Raw genomic sequence first — 16,510 nt, 5'->3', positions numbered from 1 at the left:
TTCTACCTGGCAATAGGAATATGCTTCACCATCTTTTGTAAAACAACATTATACTAATAGGTTGACCTCAGACAATTATTGGTATTGACCCTATGAGAATAATCAGATCAGAATTTGGCTCAGAATCCAGCCTATTGAACTGCAGAAACCCCATTGGTCTTTCTATGAAACTGACAAGATGGGTTGAGAATAGAACAGAATACAGTCAGAACACGCTTTACCCAGCAGCATGTTAACTGAAATGCATGCATATTGGAATTGTATCCTGAAGACAGGGTACCACAAAACCATGCAAGTTGAGGCCACCATCCCAATATGTTTATACACAGGTTTTAGTTGGCATGGTAAAACATAAAACAAGGACTGCCTGCAGATGAATGTAACTTTTTTAAAGAAAGGAGCTTTTAATCATTAATATATTATCACAGTCTATTTAATTATTTTTTAAAAAGATGGTATGCAAGTGGGTATATCGAGGTCTCAGTCCATGAAGAAATTATATTTGGAAAATTCACAAATTTCCTTCGTAGAGATTTTAAGTAAACCCCTCTCCAAAATAGGCTTTTTATTTATCTTAAGCAATTGATAGCCTGAATATGGAGGGAAGGCATTTAAATTAAATGTTAAAGCTGAGTATATAACAGTGCTTTTATTGTGATAACTTGTTTTGATGTATTGTCTTTATTAATATTTAGTTTTCCTTATTTCTGTACTTGTGGCACATTGAGAGTTGACATTGTTATTTTTCTTTATGAGACTATGTTTCAAATACCATTATTAGTGTCCATTCTTACATGGTCTTGTTAAGGTAACTATAACAAAAGAAGCTAATGAAAACACAACCAGAACATGTATGAGGTTAAATAAAATTAAGAAATCAAGTTATCTTGATCCTTAGGATATAAAATGAAGAAATTTACTTCAATAATAATAAATTTGTATGTTTGGAAAAATCATCCTAGGTAAAACATTCCTTATATGTCTTTGTAAAATCTTCCTGGTATTATATTGCAATGATATATGATATTAATTTTCTTAATCTCTCCTACTGATTAGTTTGTTTTCTTCTTTTTTTTTAATTTTAAACATTGCTGAAATAAGCCTCTTTGTGTTTTTTTGTTATACATTTATAAAAGTGTTAGTAGGTTTCTCGATCAGCATCTTTGAATGGATCTAGTAGATTATCTTCTTGGAAGCCAAATGGACTGAAAAATATATACAATTTTTTGCCAAATAGTTCTTCAAAAAGTTGTAAAAGTTTAAATTTATAACCCTGCTAACTACAGTGTATAAAAGTTTCTATTGCTTTATCTTCCCAAAAATAGATTTGATTCCTATTTTAAACTTAGAAACATTTTTTTTACTAACTTGATAGGTAAAAAATCTCTATGCCTAAATATTATTTACTTATTGGAGGATAAATAGTTTTTCATATATTTATTGGCCATTTGTATTTTACCTATGGTTAATTGCCTGTCTCTTTTTCTACTGAGTTGCTTATTGGTTGCTTAGAATCTTTATATATGATTAATTCTCTTTCTATTAATCTATGATGGAAGTATACTTTCAGTTTTATGTGTTTTTGACGTCTTTTCCCACACTGTTATTTTAACAGTGAGAGACATATTTTCATTCATTTTCTTACTATATATAGACTGTTGAGAATAAATCAATATGGCCAAATTCAACATAATATTTTTGTCAAATGACTGAAGAGAATATTTTTTTTTCTGAAGTAAAGGAGCTTAAGTCAAGGTAGAAAATGAAGGAGAATTTAAGACATTGGTGTTCTTTGCAACCAGAGGATATAATTGATATAGTGTTTTTAAAGTACATTAGGTCTTATGGAATGTTTTGTTTTTTTTTTATTTAAGAACTTTATTGAAATTTTAAAAATTATTTTTAAAGGTATATAAGGAAGTATTTACTATTATGGCTTTAAAGTTAAGGGGCTCTTTAAAGAATTTATTTTTGCTGAAATTAAATGCTTCTAGTCTAGTGTTTTTGGTAACTCCTAATATTCAGACTGCTTTATAGAAATCATTAGGAAATAAATTGCTCATTCCAGAAGCTTTTCCTGTGTTTGTCTTATATTCTCACTTTTTGCATCCTCTAGTTTTTATGAGTTAGACAATATTGATTTTAACTTGTTATTAATATTAATGGTGCATATTTTCTAAATAATAATTTGGCATAAACTGCTCTATTATTTTCATAAAGTTTACTGACTCACACTTAATTAAGACAAGCATTATATTAAAAGGAACTCTTGCCTGCATAGTTTCCTAGAAAATCTCCCCCAGAAATGACTCATTCAGTTACTGTTTTTGTTCATTTAAAAAAAACAAAAAACAAAAAACAAAAAAAAGGAAGACAAGAGAATACCAGTATTGCATTATCTATCTGTAACTGCATATGATTCTGATACACTTTAAAATAGCCGAGGTATATTATTTTCAAATGAGCAAATAATGAAAAAACTATTTCTAATCCTGAATGAAACTATGATGATATTTCTGGCCAAATGAATATTTCCCAGGATATTTTCCAAAGTAGCAGAAGTCTATCAAGAAATAAGAGATTTTAATTGTTATTACTCTTGTGTTCTGGAGTTCCAGGAATTGTGGTGATTCATCTGAATTAAAAAGTCATTTTTCCATTTAAATATACACCACACCATCACATCCATGCAGTACATTTGCCAGATATTGCAAGATTTCTTTTGATGATTGTGTAAACTATTTCTTCAGATTCAGCCCTGGGTAGTGTATATGTTCAATGAGGAAAGACATCCAAGAATTCTTTAAGCAGCACGTATGTCTGTACTTCCCAAAAGTTAGAAAAGTATGTGCAGGGGTGGGTTTGTCAGGAAGGAGGCCTTCAGTAAAATTAAGAGTGTGTGGACTTGATGTGTTACTAATCAGCTGTTACCTGATTTCATTCAATGTGTCTGGCTTATTATATGTACATTATTAATTCATGCTCTGAACAAAAACTTTCAGATGTGTAATTCTAAATGTAAACACTGCATGAGAGTTCTTCATGAACTCCCCTGGAGGAGGGGGGCATTTACCAGTTGCCCACACTTATAAACATATAGGTCTTGGGAACTAATAGGTCTTTAAAGCAGGCTCTAAAGGACCTATGTTCCCCTCAGAAAAGGGACCATGGCTTTCCTAACACTCCCTACAAACCATGCCTTAAAACAGAAAACACTGCTCTCTACCTTAAGATGCAAAACAGCCCCTCACCCCATGTTATCAATAACAGGCATTTGCTTAGTCTAATGTCATGCCAGACCTGAACAAATTTCAGTCCCTTCTCATTTACTTCCTGACCAATCATGACTACTGAGGTCCTAGTGAGCTCTTAGCTGAGTACTATGGGGAAAAGAAAAAGAAAAAAAAAAAAGATTACTGTTCTCAGGAATGTTTCACCCCCCCCCCAAAAAAAAAGAATTGAAGGCTTGTCTAGAAAAAATAATAATGAGGTGTGAAGAAAGTGGAATATTGGAATTGGTATTTTAAATTAGACTTCCAGAAGCTTGAGAAATAATTCAGCTTCTAAAATATTTTTCTGTGTTCTCAGAAATATTTAGCTACATGATTTTACTTGATTCATTAGGCATGGTTTTCTGATACCTGGTTCTGTTTGATCCAATGAATGCCCCTCTCCCTTCTCAAGAAGAATGGAAGTATTGCCATTTTAATCATTAATGCAAGATGAAACAATGTCCAGAAGTTATGAGCAAATATACGTACTTCTTTCTCCAAATAGCCTAGTTTTTGGTGATTATTTTTCTGTAGCTGTACACTGAAAATATCACCGAGTGGTATAATTTTATTAAGGGAGTGCTTTCCTATATTTTTAAACTCCAAATTGATAAGGAAAAAACCTTGTCTTATTCTTCTCTCTTTTTTAACTGAGTTACATTAAAATCTAATCTTTGATTCTACCATGTTATTTCAGATGCACATACATAGACACACAGTGCTATGCATTTACCATTCATTGTTATAGGTTAAGATTCTATAAAATGCCATAAAATTATCTTTGTTAGCCCTTAAGTTACACTTACTTTTGAAGGGAGAGGCTCTAACCTTTGTAGCCTTGGATTGTGTTTATGGCGTGCTTTTCCAGCTTTTCCTTGGTGTCTTTAAGTCAGTAATCAATGGGACAGACTCTTTCCAGATTATTTCATTCCATTCTCCTATGAGTTCATAGACCCAGACCAGGCTTTTGTCAACTTAGGCAAGGTCAGATACTATGGGAATATACGTTCCTAACATTACTATTCTTGTTTTTTCCACATAATCTGTTTACCTTCTGATTCACTTTCTATGTGTAGACCAACTCTGACATTTGAAGCCCCAAAGCAGAAGCTGTTGACATCCAAAAGTATTTTCTTCTTCAATGGAAATGCTCCTTTTTTATTGTGTACCTTTAGAGTGCAAGGCATTAAGGTCACATTGACTTCAAGTAAAAAGAGAGGTAATCTTATGTTATGTCTCCCCTTTCTTCCAAGATCCCATGGATTTGTAGGATTTTGGTAACTGACATTTTGAAAGAACAGCACATGTAATTTGCAACCATTCTTGAACAGTTCTGGTGCTTTCCCTGCAAAGAGTGGATCACTTAAAGCAAATAGTAAGGTTCCTTTACCCTTCATTTCTGTTTACCTAAAAAGAGTGATGCAATAAAAAAGTTAATATAACTTTTAAAACTACTTTAGCATTCGGAAACTCCAGACCACCTTGTATTTTTAATAAGAGAGCATTTATGTTATTAGTGTGACAGCTTTCACAAATCACAGCAAACATTAAGAAATGAATTCTCTGTTGTAAAATACAGCATCGGTCACCACTAAGCAAGGGCACACTTTTTTTTTCCTGCCCTGTAGCAACTCTTTTCAATGTTAAGAAAAGGTGTTGATTAGCTTTTATTTATGCTATACATATTTAGGGTATCCAACTGAGGGGCCAGACTCATTTATCTGTCATACTTGGCAGGCAGTTCAAGGGAATCAGAATTGTAACAGAAGAGCACTGAACGATTGAGAGTCACCTAATGCTCTACCCTCCCTCTACTCAGTGAAGTGCAGGGCATGGAAACATGAGTGTTTTCTGAATGACCCCTTTTCCTCCACCATGGGGGTGTTTTATCTTTTCTTCAAACCTTCATATACATGGGCACTTACTCTGTGTGAGACAGTATTCCAGAAGTTGGTGATACAGTGTTGAACAAAACCATCAAGATTCTCTCCTCATGGCACTCACATTCTATGAAAAGAGACAATAAAAATACAATAAGCAAACAGGTAAGTAAGACCATTGCAGGCTGCAGTAATGGCTTTGGAGGAGACAGGATGGTGTGCCAAAGAATAACAAAATGTGAATGGGGAGTGAGCAGTAAGTTAGATGGTCTGGAGGCCTCTCAGAGAAGGTGATATATGAACTGAAATCCAAAGAATGAGGCAGAACCATGTATACAGAAAGACAGGAAAAGCACATATTGTGATAGTCCATAGTAACAATTATGTTTTATCCAAAATTCTATTGGATTTAAAGTTACTGGGCACAGAGACTTATTTACTGGCCTTTCTATGTCTAGCAGCATCTGAATTGGGTTTTCAGGTAAGATTTGCCCCAGGAAACACTTTCTAAATTAAATAGATCAATCTTGATGGCAGTAGTAGGAACTATCATAAGGTGGTATTCTGCACAGTTCTTTGAGTGATAGTCCAAAATACTAGATGTTAAAACTTCTGAAATAAAGGATTAATGTTTGGTTGGATCTGTTTTCACACAGTTGTGCTTGTATCTTTTAAGTAGAACAGCACCTGAATAAGAAAGCAGGCAGACAACTGAGTGATGCTTATACAATAGAAGCTGTTTATTAAGTTAGTCATTTTGTGCTAGAAAACATGTATGATTCAGATGCTATCCTCTGAGCACAGACAATCTGGTTGAAAGTCTCTTCTGTAGGTCAAGGTTAAGAGATTCACAATATTCTGTAGGTCAAGGTTAAGAGATTCACAATATTTTTGCATTGCATTTTGGCATATAGAACATGTTATTACTTAATTATTCTCACTTTACCCCCAAGAATTGTACCATCGTGACTTAAGTGAAGGGAAGAAAATACTTCTTGCTTTTCTATTAGCATAAAACCAGGGAATGTGAAAACTGGGAGGAGCTAAGGAGAGAGGAATCATTATTTATCACCTGGAGTGAGACTACATGAATTCATAGTTCTGCTACTGACAGACTGTGATCAGGGGCAAATGATGTAACTTCCCTATGATTCAGTTTACTAATTTGTAAAATGGGGATCATAACACTAGTGGCCATGGAGTGTCAATGAATTAATGCATGTAAAGTGCTATGAAAAGAGTTTGGCCCATATAATGGTTAAAGAAGGTGTTTTATGTCATTGTCTTGTTTAAAGGTCTCGGAATTCCCATGGGCGAGATTTAGTCCTCAAATGAGTTGACTGGCTGGCACAATGTTTCAGAATTTTTTCAGAGTTGCCAACACTTGGAAATAGAGTTACTTCATAAACAACTAGATTTTCTGCTTGGTTTTTGAAAAACTAAGAGGTCAGCCAACACTGGGCTCACATACTCACGTGGATTACTAATCCATGAGTTTGGCCATCCCTTTTATTCTGAACCTGTCCTCTCTAATTTCTTATATTGGCCACCATTCTCCATCGCATCTCTCATACTGACAGTCTACGCATTGCTTTTAACAACCTACAAGTATTGGAATTTACTGTCCCTTTCTTTCCAGAGCAGAAGAGTTCTGACAGATTTTGTATTTGCATTGGATATGCCAAGCAGGGGTGAGGAACAGGCAGACACGTAGAGAGAGCAGTTGCAGTGAAAAGCATTCCTTAGCCAACTGTACTCTCTTAAAATTGAAACCCTGTAAAGCAGATATGTCAAAGTCACAACCCAGTTAATATTACATTTAAAAGGAGGCTTACATAATAGTTTGTATCTTGAATATCTCTATTGAAATGTCGCATCCATTATCTCCTTGCAGTTACTTCTTGAAAACATTAATCCTGTTCAGTTCAAGCAATGTTTATTGTTTAGCATGTACCAGGCACTTCTTCCATTAACAGAGTTCAAATATGATTAAGTCACTGTCCTTCTCTTAGGAGCTTATTGTCTAATGATTGAGACAAGTCAGAAAAAGATGTCAACGCGTATGCCAAAGTGTTGTCTTCTGTTTCTCTTTGACTCAAGGGGAGCTTAATGTCACCCCAAATCCATTCCCAATATGAGGCTGTGAAGTGAATTTTACTTAATAAATATAAATATTTTAAAACCACAGAGGTTTTCATTTGAGCCATGCATTTTGTAAAGTGACTTTTATCTTGCAAAATCTATGTTTGATTTTTACATAAATGGCAACAAGCAAACCACAAGGAAAGGCAACTTCCCACCCTCTGTTTTCCAGCTTTACTAATGAAGGGGACTCATTTTGAACCGCAAAGTAGAATATACCTTGTTGGGAAATGGTTTCAGAGTCCTGTTAAATGTTAAAGACATGCTGGCAGTTGGAGTTTCCATAATGTAATCTAAGCAGTCATTTCCTGGGAAGGTTCCAAACTTGCTGAGTCATTAATTTAGCATACCAGGTTACAGAACAAATTCAGCCTCTAGAAAAGCAGGGTATTTTATCCATGTAAGTAGGTGTTCAGCACATACAGTTTTTACTTTGGCTGTAATTTCAAATGAATACAGTTAGCATAAGAATACTATGGGCACCTCACAAAACTTAAAATAATTAATCTCTGTAACCTTTATGTAATCTCTAATACTGGCTTTAAAACTCAGCTTTCATCATTTTTCTGCTCTCCTGTTCTCTTCTGTCCATGATTTGATATATCACTGAATACAGAAATGAAGTCTTTATACTTTGTATCAAGTATAATTTGCCAAGTCAAGTCATTTCCATACACACACACACCAATACCATACTTTGCAGTTATCTTGGGGCTCTCACAAAGGTTTCACACCTGTAACTTGATCTAAACTCCTCCAGTCTAGAAAAGAACAGTTCATAATATCAAGAGCTGATGTGGAAATGTAAGTTTTTAGAAGTACCCCCTCCTGCATGTGCTTGCCATAATTAAGGGAAGTTGAGATCTGTTCTGTGAGTCCTGAGCCATGTTTTTCTCTGAACATAATAGTGAAGCAGAACGAGACAAAATGTAGCTGTGCCCTTTCCAGAGCATTTCACCTTTTCTCCCTTTTCCCATAAAAAATGATCATTCAGCAGGTTGCTCGGGTTCACTAAATACACACTGCCAAACTGGAACAGCAAGTAACAGTGGAAATTAATTCAAACACCATTTAGTTTACCTAGTAAAACCTTCACTAGTGTTGATAGGTAAGGAAGAATTTTCTCTTTACTAAAGTTAACTTTAAAGAAAGATCTTATTTAAAATTCTAAGGGACTGTGCACATTTCAATTCTACAAATAAGTAAAAAGAATAAAATGAAGTAAGTTAAGGAAAAAGTAAAACAATACTATTTCTCTTTATTTTAGATGATAACGTGTCACATGCACAAAAGCCTGGTTGTTTAAGTCAACATTACCCTTTACTTTGACTCACCACGAAGTCATATCATGTTGAAGTTCTCGTAAAGACCAAGTTAGCTGGCTTTAGATCAATGAGAATTTGTTAAGCATCTATTTTCTTTACCATTACCAATTTCTAAATCTTGCCTACTCTGTAACTTGATGCAACAAACAAAATACTGTAATTATGGCTTTCCGGTCTATATACCTTCAAATAAAACTTAACCTAATAATTAAAATGACATTTTTTGGCTTAAAATAGTAACTGAATATTAATTACTAATGAAAAATGTATTGGTGTTCTGAAAATCCTTAAGAGTGTTTGGTTTGTGTTCACATCATTAGAAATAGTTTCAAAGGGATTATTAACAAGATTACAGAAATGTTAGTTCTTAAACATTTCCATAAACTATGATAAATGTGTGTTACAGGGCATGGCTTTATTTCATAGGCTTTTGTTTTTCTGTTTGTTTTATAATCTGTTAGGTATCAATAAAGGCCTTGTTTTGCATTTTGGTTGAAGAGTGGATAAATATCTCATAAGCATTTACAAAATTATCAAATAGTGACCCCATCTTCCTTTTTTGTCTTGGCTGAGATTTGCGTCCTTGTAGGGAAAAGCACGCGTGTATGTGTGTGTGTGTGTGTACACTCCAGAAACATAGAGTATAATTGTACAAACGAAACTCTGAAGGCTTCCCCATTCTCCCTTTCCCAGAGTGTTTGTTATCTAGTAAAATTAAACAACATAAGCTCCTGGGTCATGATGCTAACTGATTTTAATTTTAAAATGTCATGAATACCAGGAGGGCACTCTTTATTAATACTATTAAAACCTCAAATTCCTTTTAAATCTTAAGTGCTGTTAAAGTCTTAATTTCTGACATTATAAATTATAGAATTTGTGAGATGTTATTCAGTGCCAAGGACGCATGTGGCTGTGTGAATCTCACCATTGCCTAAATAATGTGTGTAATACAGTCTGTGGACCATAGTGACAGCAAACTTTTCTTCTATAAACTCATGTAACATTTAAAAATTCCTTATTTAGTCCTACCTTGAAGGTAATAAAATAAATGACTTCTAGTTTAAGGCAGTGTTTAAGTGAATGTTACCATGTTGGATAACAAGAAAACATTCAATTTATCAGATTGCCTCTCGCTCTTCTAAGTGAATTTGCATCACAATATAGTAAATAGTCCTTTGTGAAACTGACTCTAGGAACACAGCCTAGAATTAGGTACCTTAAGATTAAGGAAAATAGCTGAAGAGTGATTTGGTCAACTTTTCATAGGATTTCCCAAGTCTGAGAACATTTTAAGTCTGCTAAGAAAGTGTGATGTCAGGTCAGCTTTTATTCTGAGTGTTGAAACTTTCCAACTATGGAAAAATATCAATTTTCATTTTAGACTGTGCTTAAAACTGGCCTGGTGGCTACAGTTACTCAAGAAGGATACAAAAAACTGGGACCTAACCCTGTGAAAATTTAATAAATTTAATTATTTTTCAGTTCCATTGAAGATATTTATTCAGTATATTCATGTTCATGATTCTGGTTTGGCAAACCTGTGGCCTATCTTTAAGCTCCCTAGACTTCTCTGTGTGGGTTGAAACTTTCCAGGGTAATTATCCTTTACAGTTATCTTTATGGGATTTATCTTTATGTGATTGTAATTATAAATGTAACTGTAGACATAATATCCCTATGACAAATTTCACCTCAGATTTCTTTTGATTATAGCTAGTGAACTGGCAAATCAAAATTTCTCCATTTGGTAATAAATGGTGTTACCCTTGGTGCCAATAGTCATTGAAATGGTTAGAAATTGTATGTAAATAAGATTTCTTTCTCATCTTGTCAGTAATCATTCCAAACCTGGCACTGACTGAGTAAGGTGATAATATAAGGGCTCTGGAGGCAAACAAATATAGGTTCATGTTTTGACTTTCACTAGCCTTTGACTCAAGAGGATATACTTCAACTTTATGAGCTTAGATGGCTGAACTTTTGATAATAAACCCTATCTTGTAAGGTTCCTCACACAATGATTACTAAAGGTAGGAGCTTAATAAATGAGATGTATAATTACAATAAAACTATTAAAAAGTAATTCAATTCCTCCTTTATTCTGATGATTTCAAAGTACATTTATTCTGATGATTCCCAAGAACATTTCCATGATATCAAGAGCTATATGAAATTGTCCAAAAACAGAAGACACAGTTAATTTTAATTCATTTAATTAAAAAAAATCTATGTACTGGGCTAATTAAATAATTTTAAAATGGAGACAAGAGTGCACAGAGATATCCTTATAAAGAAACACCCGTATTTGTGTGGCTCATATAGTCCACTAGTTTATTTGTTTTTCAGTTGTAAAAATGATAGCATAATTTTAGCCCTTCACTTTTATACTGTTGAAGAATAACATAAAGCCATATTTATTTTTTCTTTGAGGGAACCCAGAGGAACTGTAACCACTTTTCAGGTGATGTACTATGTAGGGCAGACAGATGGGATTTACTTGTTATCTTCTACCTTGCTGAACTGCTTGCCTTTTTTAATACTTTAGAAAATTTCCATCAAATAACATGTGTAGTGGGGTTAAAAACAATTTTTTATTTGCTTTCAATTTTATACTTCTGTATTACAACTAATTACATTACTTTTTTAAAGCCAAAAATACTTTCTAACTCCTACAAATCAGGTTCAAATATTCTGATCTCTAGTTCTCTTCTTTTTAGATTTTTAAAAATAAGGTAGGTCAAATGAGAGAAATAAAGGAGGTATAAATTACATTAAATAACAGAAACACAGTTTTAATTTATTACTCTCATTTTCTTATGGATCAAACTGCTAAATAGTAAGGCAAAATGCAATTAAAAACATATATACTTTTAGGGGTGCCTAGGTGGCTCAGTTGGTTAAGTGTCTGACTCTTGTCTCAGCTCAGGTCTTGATCTCAGGGTCGTGAGTTTGAGCCCTGTATTGGGCTCCATGTTGGACTCTGTACTGGGCATGAAACCTACTTAAAAAAAAATATGTGTGTGTGTGTGTATGTGTGTGTGTGTGTGTGTGTGTGTGTTTTATATCAAGTCATCTCTTACATATTATTATCCTTTATTGTATTTCAAACATATAGCAAAAGTCACCATCAGAGTCATTTATTGGTCGAGAAAAGAGGTCAAATTCTCAGTCATATATTGGACGACCAATTCAGCTCGACAAGATTTTGATGTCTAAAGTGAAAGTGCCACACACATTCGTCATCCACTCCTACACCAGGCCCACAGTGTGCCAGTACTGCAAGAAGCTTCTCAAGGGGCTTTTTAGGCAGGGCCTGCAATGCAAAGGTAAGGATGATCTTGCCACCAAATATTTGTCACCAGCCAAACTTTGATCCGGAAATTAATCCTCAGCCATTTGAAGGCACTGGGTTTTTTTGTTTGTTTTGTTTTGTTTTTGTTTTTTACAACTTTTCTTTTTAATCAATTCTATGTTTTTGTTTTCTTTTAAAATCTTTATGATCAGACTGCAGATTCAACTGTCACAAACGTTGTGCATCCAAAGTACCAAACAACTGCCTCGGCGAAGTGACCATTAATGGAGGTAGGTAAAAGATCAGTCACGCTGTGCTTCTTTCCTGTTCAGGAGTGTGTCCGTGATGACTTAGCTGTATTTCTTCTTTTTTCTGTTCAGATACTTGTGACCCAGCCGAAAGTAAATTATGGGCTCAGTTTGTCCTGTTTTACTGTAGAAAAGCACTCATCATTGAGTTTTGATAAAAAAGAAAACAAAAACCAAAGAGCTTTGCTTGATTTTTATGCAGTGCACAGCTAGTACTGAAAACTTGGATGTCTACAGTTTCTTTCTCAGCTCTCTTTTTAATACTCTTGTCCTAGTTTGTTCAAAAATGTGGAAAATGTTGGAATGCCTGCAAGTTATAGCTCTCAGTCTCTTTTTCTCTGTCCTTTTAATTCCAAGCATTGAGATGGAGATTAATTTTTCTTCCCTGTCTGTCAAGGGAGGGAAGAATCAGAGACTGACCATCAGGAAATAATCATCCCTTCCTCCACTCAGTTAATTCCATTATGTGTGTTCTTGTAAACTTGAATCTTTAATAATAATACAAAGAACTTTAATTCAGCTAATTGAAAATATATATTGTGTTTTATAGTTGGGACTATTGGGGAAATCCTAATGTCATAAATTAACTTTGAAGGACACCTTAAGAAAAATACCACATCCTAAAGGAACAGCTTACATTTTCTCCCCAGGTAGTCTTTCTAATGCAGCCTTAGCAAATATTTGACTTAGTACCCCAGGATAACTTTTTCTGTAGATAGTGGACTGCTTTATACCTTCAGTCTAGTATCAGTTTTATGATTCCTCTGGGGAAAAAATGGTGACAGAAGACCAGAGAAACAATTGAGCATTTTTGTTGATAAAACTCTGAAGAATAAATGGTTATATTTGCTCCAGAATTTTCTTCTCTAGAAGAAATATATATCTAGGAGAAGAAGAGGGGAAGTCTCTCGAAAGCATTCCTATGCTAGTTTCTGCCTTGGAGATTTATGAATTAGCTGCCAAAATGGAAAGCTTGGCAATCTTCCTACTTTCTGTGGCATGTAGAATTCACTTTGTTCAGGCCCAGGAAATGTCAGTATGTGCTTGATAACTGGAACTAAGGGGAAACAGTGCAGTTTTTGATACTGTGGATTACTTTGAAATTGCATTTTCCCATACAGTCAGAAAAATCTAGTAAAATGTGAATTTTTCAAGCTTGGCAGGCTAAGAAAGGTCCCTGATCAGTCTATTTTCCAATTTTAAAATAAGTACTCTGCATTAGTAAGTACAGTTGACCCTTGAACTGACCCCCTGCATGCAGTCAAAAATGTGACTATAACTTTTGACTCCCCAAAAACTTAACTAATAGCCTACTGTTGACCAGAAGCCTATTAATGATAGCATAGTTGATTAACACATATTTTGTATTTATATGTATTATATACTATATTCTTACAATAAAGTAAGCAAGAGAAAAATATGTTATTAAGAAAATCATAAGGAAGAAAAAATACATTTATAGTACTATATTGATGAAAAAAATCTGTGTATAAGTAGACCCGCACAGTTCAAATCCATGTTGTTCAAGGGTCAGTTGTCATTATAATTTGTTGCATTACCATCAAATGCATAATTACATGATTCATTATTACTTCAAATATCAAATATCTTAAGTATTTAAAAGCTGCTGCTTATATGGCCAATTTAATGTATTGGAATCCATGACTTCAAGTTACTAGAATAGCAAGAATCAATGACCCCCAGTCTTAGATGTGAAAGTTTCCCTCATCTTTGCATATATCTCTTTTTCCCACAAGGGCTGTGCTACTGAAATACATCAGTTTCCTCTTCCCTTGTTCCTGGTATCACTTTGCTTCCTAGAAGTTTGCTTCTATCCCACCCTTGGCTTCCTGCCAAGGCTCTCCATAACTTTTCATCTTTTTAGGCTTAGGGGCATGAAAAAGAAACATCTGCGTGTAAAATTATATATTCATCCTCTGATAAGTTCAGATACTTATGAAATAAAAAAAGGAAAGGGAAAGAGAAGATAAATTCTTGAAATAAGTATTTTTTAGGGCTTCCAATTGATATGTTGTAGGATTGCCTAACTCCCGTAACCCCGACTAGGATTTCAGGTTTATCACCATGGGTGCAAAACAATTTTTCAGATTTGCTTAGCCCTGGGGCAGAGTCTGATGTGGTCATGGAAGAAGGGAGTGATGACAATGACAGTGAAAGGAACAGTGGGCTCATGGATGACATGGAAGAAGCAATGGTTCAAGACACCGAGGTGGTGATGGCAGAGTGTCAGAATGACAGCGGGGAAATGCAGGACCCAGACCCAGACCCAGAGGAGTCCAACAGAACTATCAGGTAAGGGCTGTACTCCCGGTTTCAGTCCAATAGGGGGATTTACTTTTTAGGACACTTTGATATTTTAATCCATCGAAAAAGAAATTTCAAGTGTTTGCTTGATTTGCTTATGAATGCTCTCTGAACTGTAGAGGAGAGCTGGTGGAGTGAGGAGGTCAGATTGCCTTGGAGCAGTATAGTTTGCATCCTCTTCCTAGCATTGCTTCTTTCTATGATCCCTTTCCTTTTGCATGTGAGAGGTACTCATGTTTGCCATCCACAGGTTTACTACTAAATTACTGTTTATTCAGCGCTCATTGTGTGGGCCTGCAAAAATCGGGGGCCAACCTCAACAGACACCATCTGCCTTAAAGCTGACCCCTAATACAAATACCACATATGTCTACATCTTACTGTGTTACTGTCTTACTTCAGAAGTATGTAACATTTTATATTTGGGATTTAATAATCTATACTTCTTGATTATTAGATAATCCCTATTTTTGATATCAGGGATCAGCACACTGTGGCCAATCAGGCTGCTGCCTATTTTGAAATGAAGTTTTATTGGAACATAGGCATGACCATATTGTCGATGGCAGCTTTTGTACTACAATGGCAGAGTTAAGTATTCTGCAGAACTTAAAAATGTTTATACCTGGTCTTTCACAGAAAAAGTTTCTCAGCCTCTGATTTATATTATAAAATGTATTCAGAATTTTGTATCCATTTTATAAATGCCATATTTATTGACAATCTGGAATTGCTCATGGGAGTAGAGCAATAAAATAATTAGATTTTTTCAATGAATGGCATAAGAAATATTTTTTGACTACTGGAAAATGTCAGCCTTATGACCCAACTGTCTTTGAAGGTGTACATTTATTTCTGTAGTATCAAAATGGGGAGAATATTCGGAAAGGTGCTTGCGTTTATGCATGGGGGTAGAGAAGAAGACAGGAAGAGACAGACCAGACAGGCAAAGAAAGCGATGAAGGATCAGCATAATTCCATGAATGATAAATATTTAAAAGAGAGTTTAAACAGCAGATTCTACTTTTTATGAAATTATCCAGACTCAAATTCATGTTAAATGATATTATGCACAATTAATATTTTGACTGTAATATGTAATAAGTAAGCAAATAAACTTTCATGTGTGGTTCTGAATACTGTGGCCTCAGTATAGTAAGACAGTAATCTAATGTTTACCTGAAAACTTAACACCATGCAGTTCAACCTAAAGACTAAGGTGATTATTATCCTGCCTCAGAATTTTTATTTTTTTTTATTTATTTTTTTAACGCTTATTTATTTTTGAGACAGAGAGAGACAGAGCATGAATGGGGGAGGGTCAGAGAGAGGGAGACACAGAATCTGAAACAGGCTCCGGGCTCTGAGCTGTCAGCACAGGGGCCCGATGCGGGGCTCGAACTCACGGACCGCGAGATCGTGACCTGAGCCGAAGTCGGCACTCAACCGACTGAGCCACCCAGGCGCCCCAGAATTTTTAAAGTATACATGTAAAGTGCCTATCACTCAGAGTAATCCAGATTCTGAACCATGATATTCTGACAGTACATTTCACCAAAAATGCGATATGAATGTTTTTTGACTTTCATTCTGCAATAGCTGAAATAAGGTTTTATGCAGGAAAAGATCTGTATCTAAAAGCATTTCTCTCCCAAAATATTTTGACTTTTCAAGTCCATCAACAAGCAACAATATCCCGCTCATGAGAGTCGTGCAGTCTGTCAAACACACAAAGAGGAAAAGCAGCACAGTGATGAAAGAAGGCTGGATGGTCCACTATACCAGCAAAGACACACTGGTAAGATCCACAGCCAGCAATGCACTCTCTGCTTGCTAGCTTCGATTTGAAGAATTGCTAATGTCTTGTCGAGACTATGGGATGGGAGTTACCAGGAACAAACCTCTGCTCAGGCATGGCATAGGATCAGATAGAACACATTAACATTCTCTAGGCGTCAGATAT

General features: G+C 35.0%; 1 protein-coding gene and 1 long non-coding RNA gene across 4 annotated transcripts in view; both read left to right on the top strand.

Moving 5' to 3' along the window:
* The window catches only part of PRKD1 (protein kinase D1), a 334,328-nt gene that overhangs the window by 267,145 nt on the left and 50,673 nt on the right, over positions 1-16,510 (top strand). For all 3 annotated transcript variants that reach the window (XM_019428046.2, XM_019428045.2, XM_053889317.1), the window contains 4 exons: positions 11,738-11,948; positions 12,127-12,204; positions 14,331-14,535; positions 16,222-16,345. In XM_019428046.2, the coding sequence (XP_019283591.1) occupies positions 11,738-11,948; positions 12,127-12,204; positions 14,331-14,535; positions 16,222-16,345 (618 nt within the window). The remainder of the gene's footprint in view (positions 1-11,737; positions 11,949-12,126; positions 12,205-14,330; positions 14,536-16,221; positions 16,346-16,510) is intronic.
* Positions 2-9,105, top strand: LOC109254279 (uncharacterized). Its single transcript, XR_008417165.1, has 2 exons — positions 2-5,990; positions 6,023-9,105. It is a non-coding gene; the product is annotated as an uncharacterized LOC109254279 (long non-coding RNA).

Source organism: Panthera pardus, unplaced genomic scaffold (assembly GCF_024362965.1).
Source record: "Panthera pardus isolate Hobbes unplaced genomic scaffold, ASM2436296v1 HiC_scaffold_24, whole genome shotgun sequence".
NCBI classification, from domain to species: domain Eukaryota; kingdom Metazoa; phylum Chordata; class Mammalia; order Carnivora; family Felidae; genus Panthera; species Panthera pardus.
Note: the sequence above shows the minus strand (reverse complement) of the source record. Positions and strands in the feature narration are given on the sequence as shown.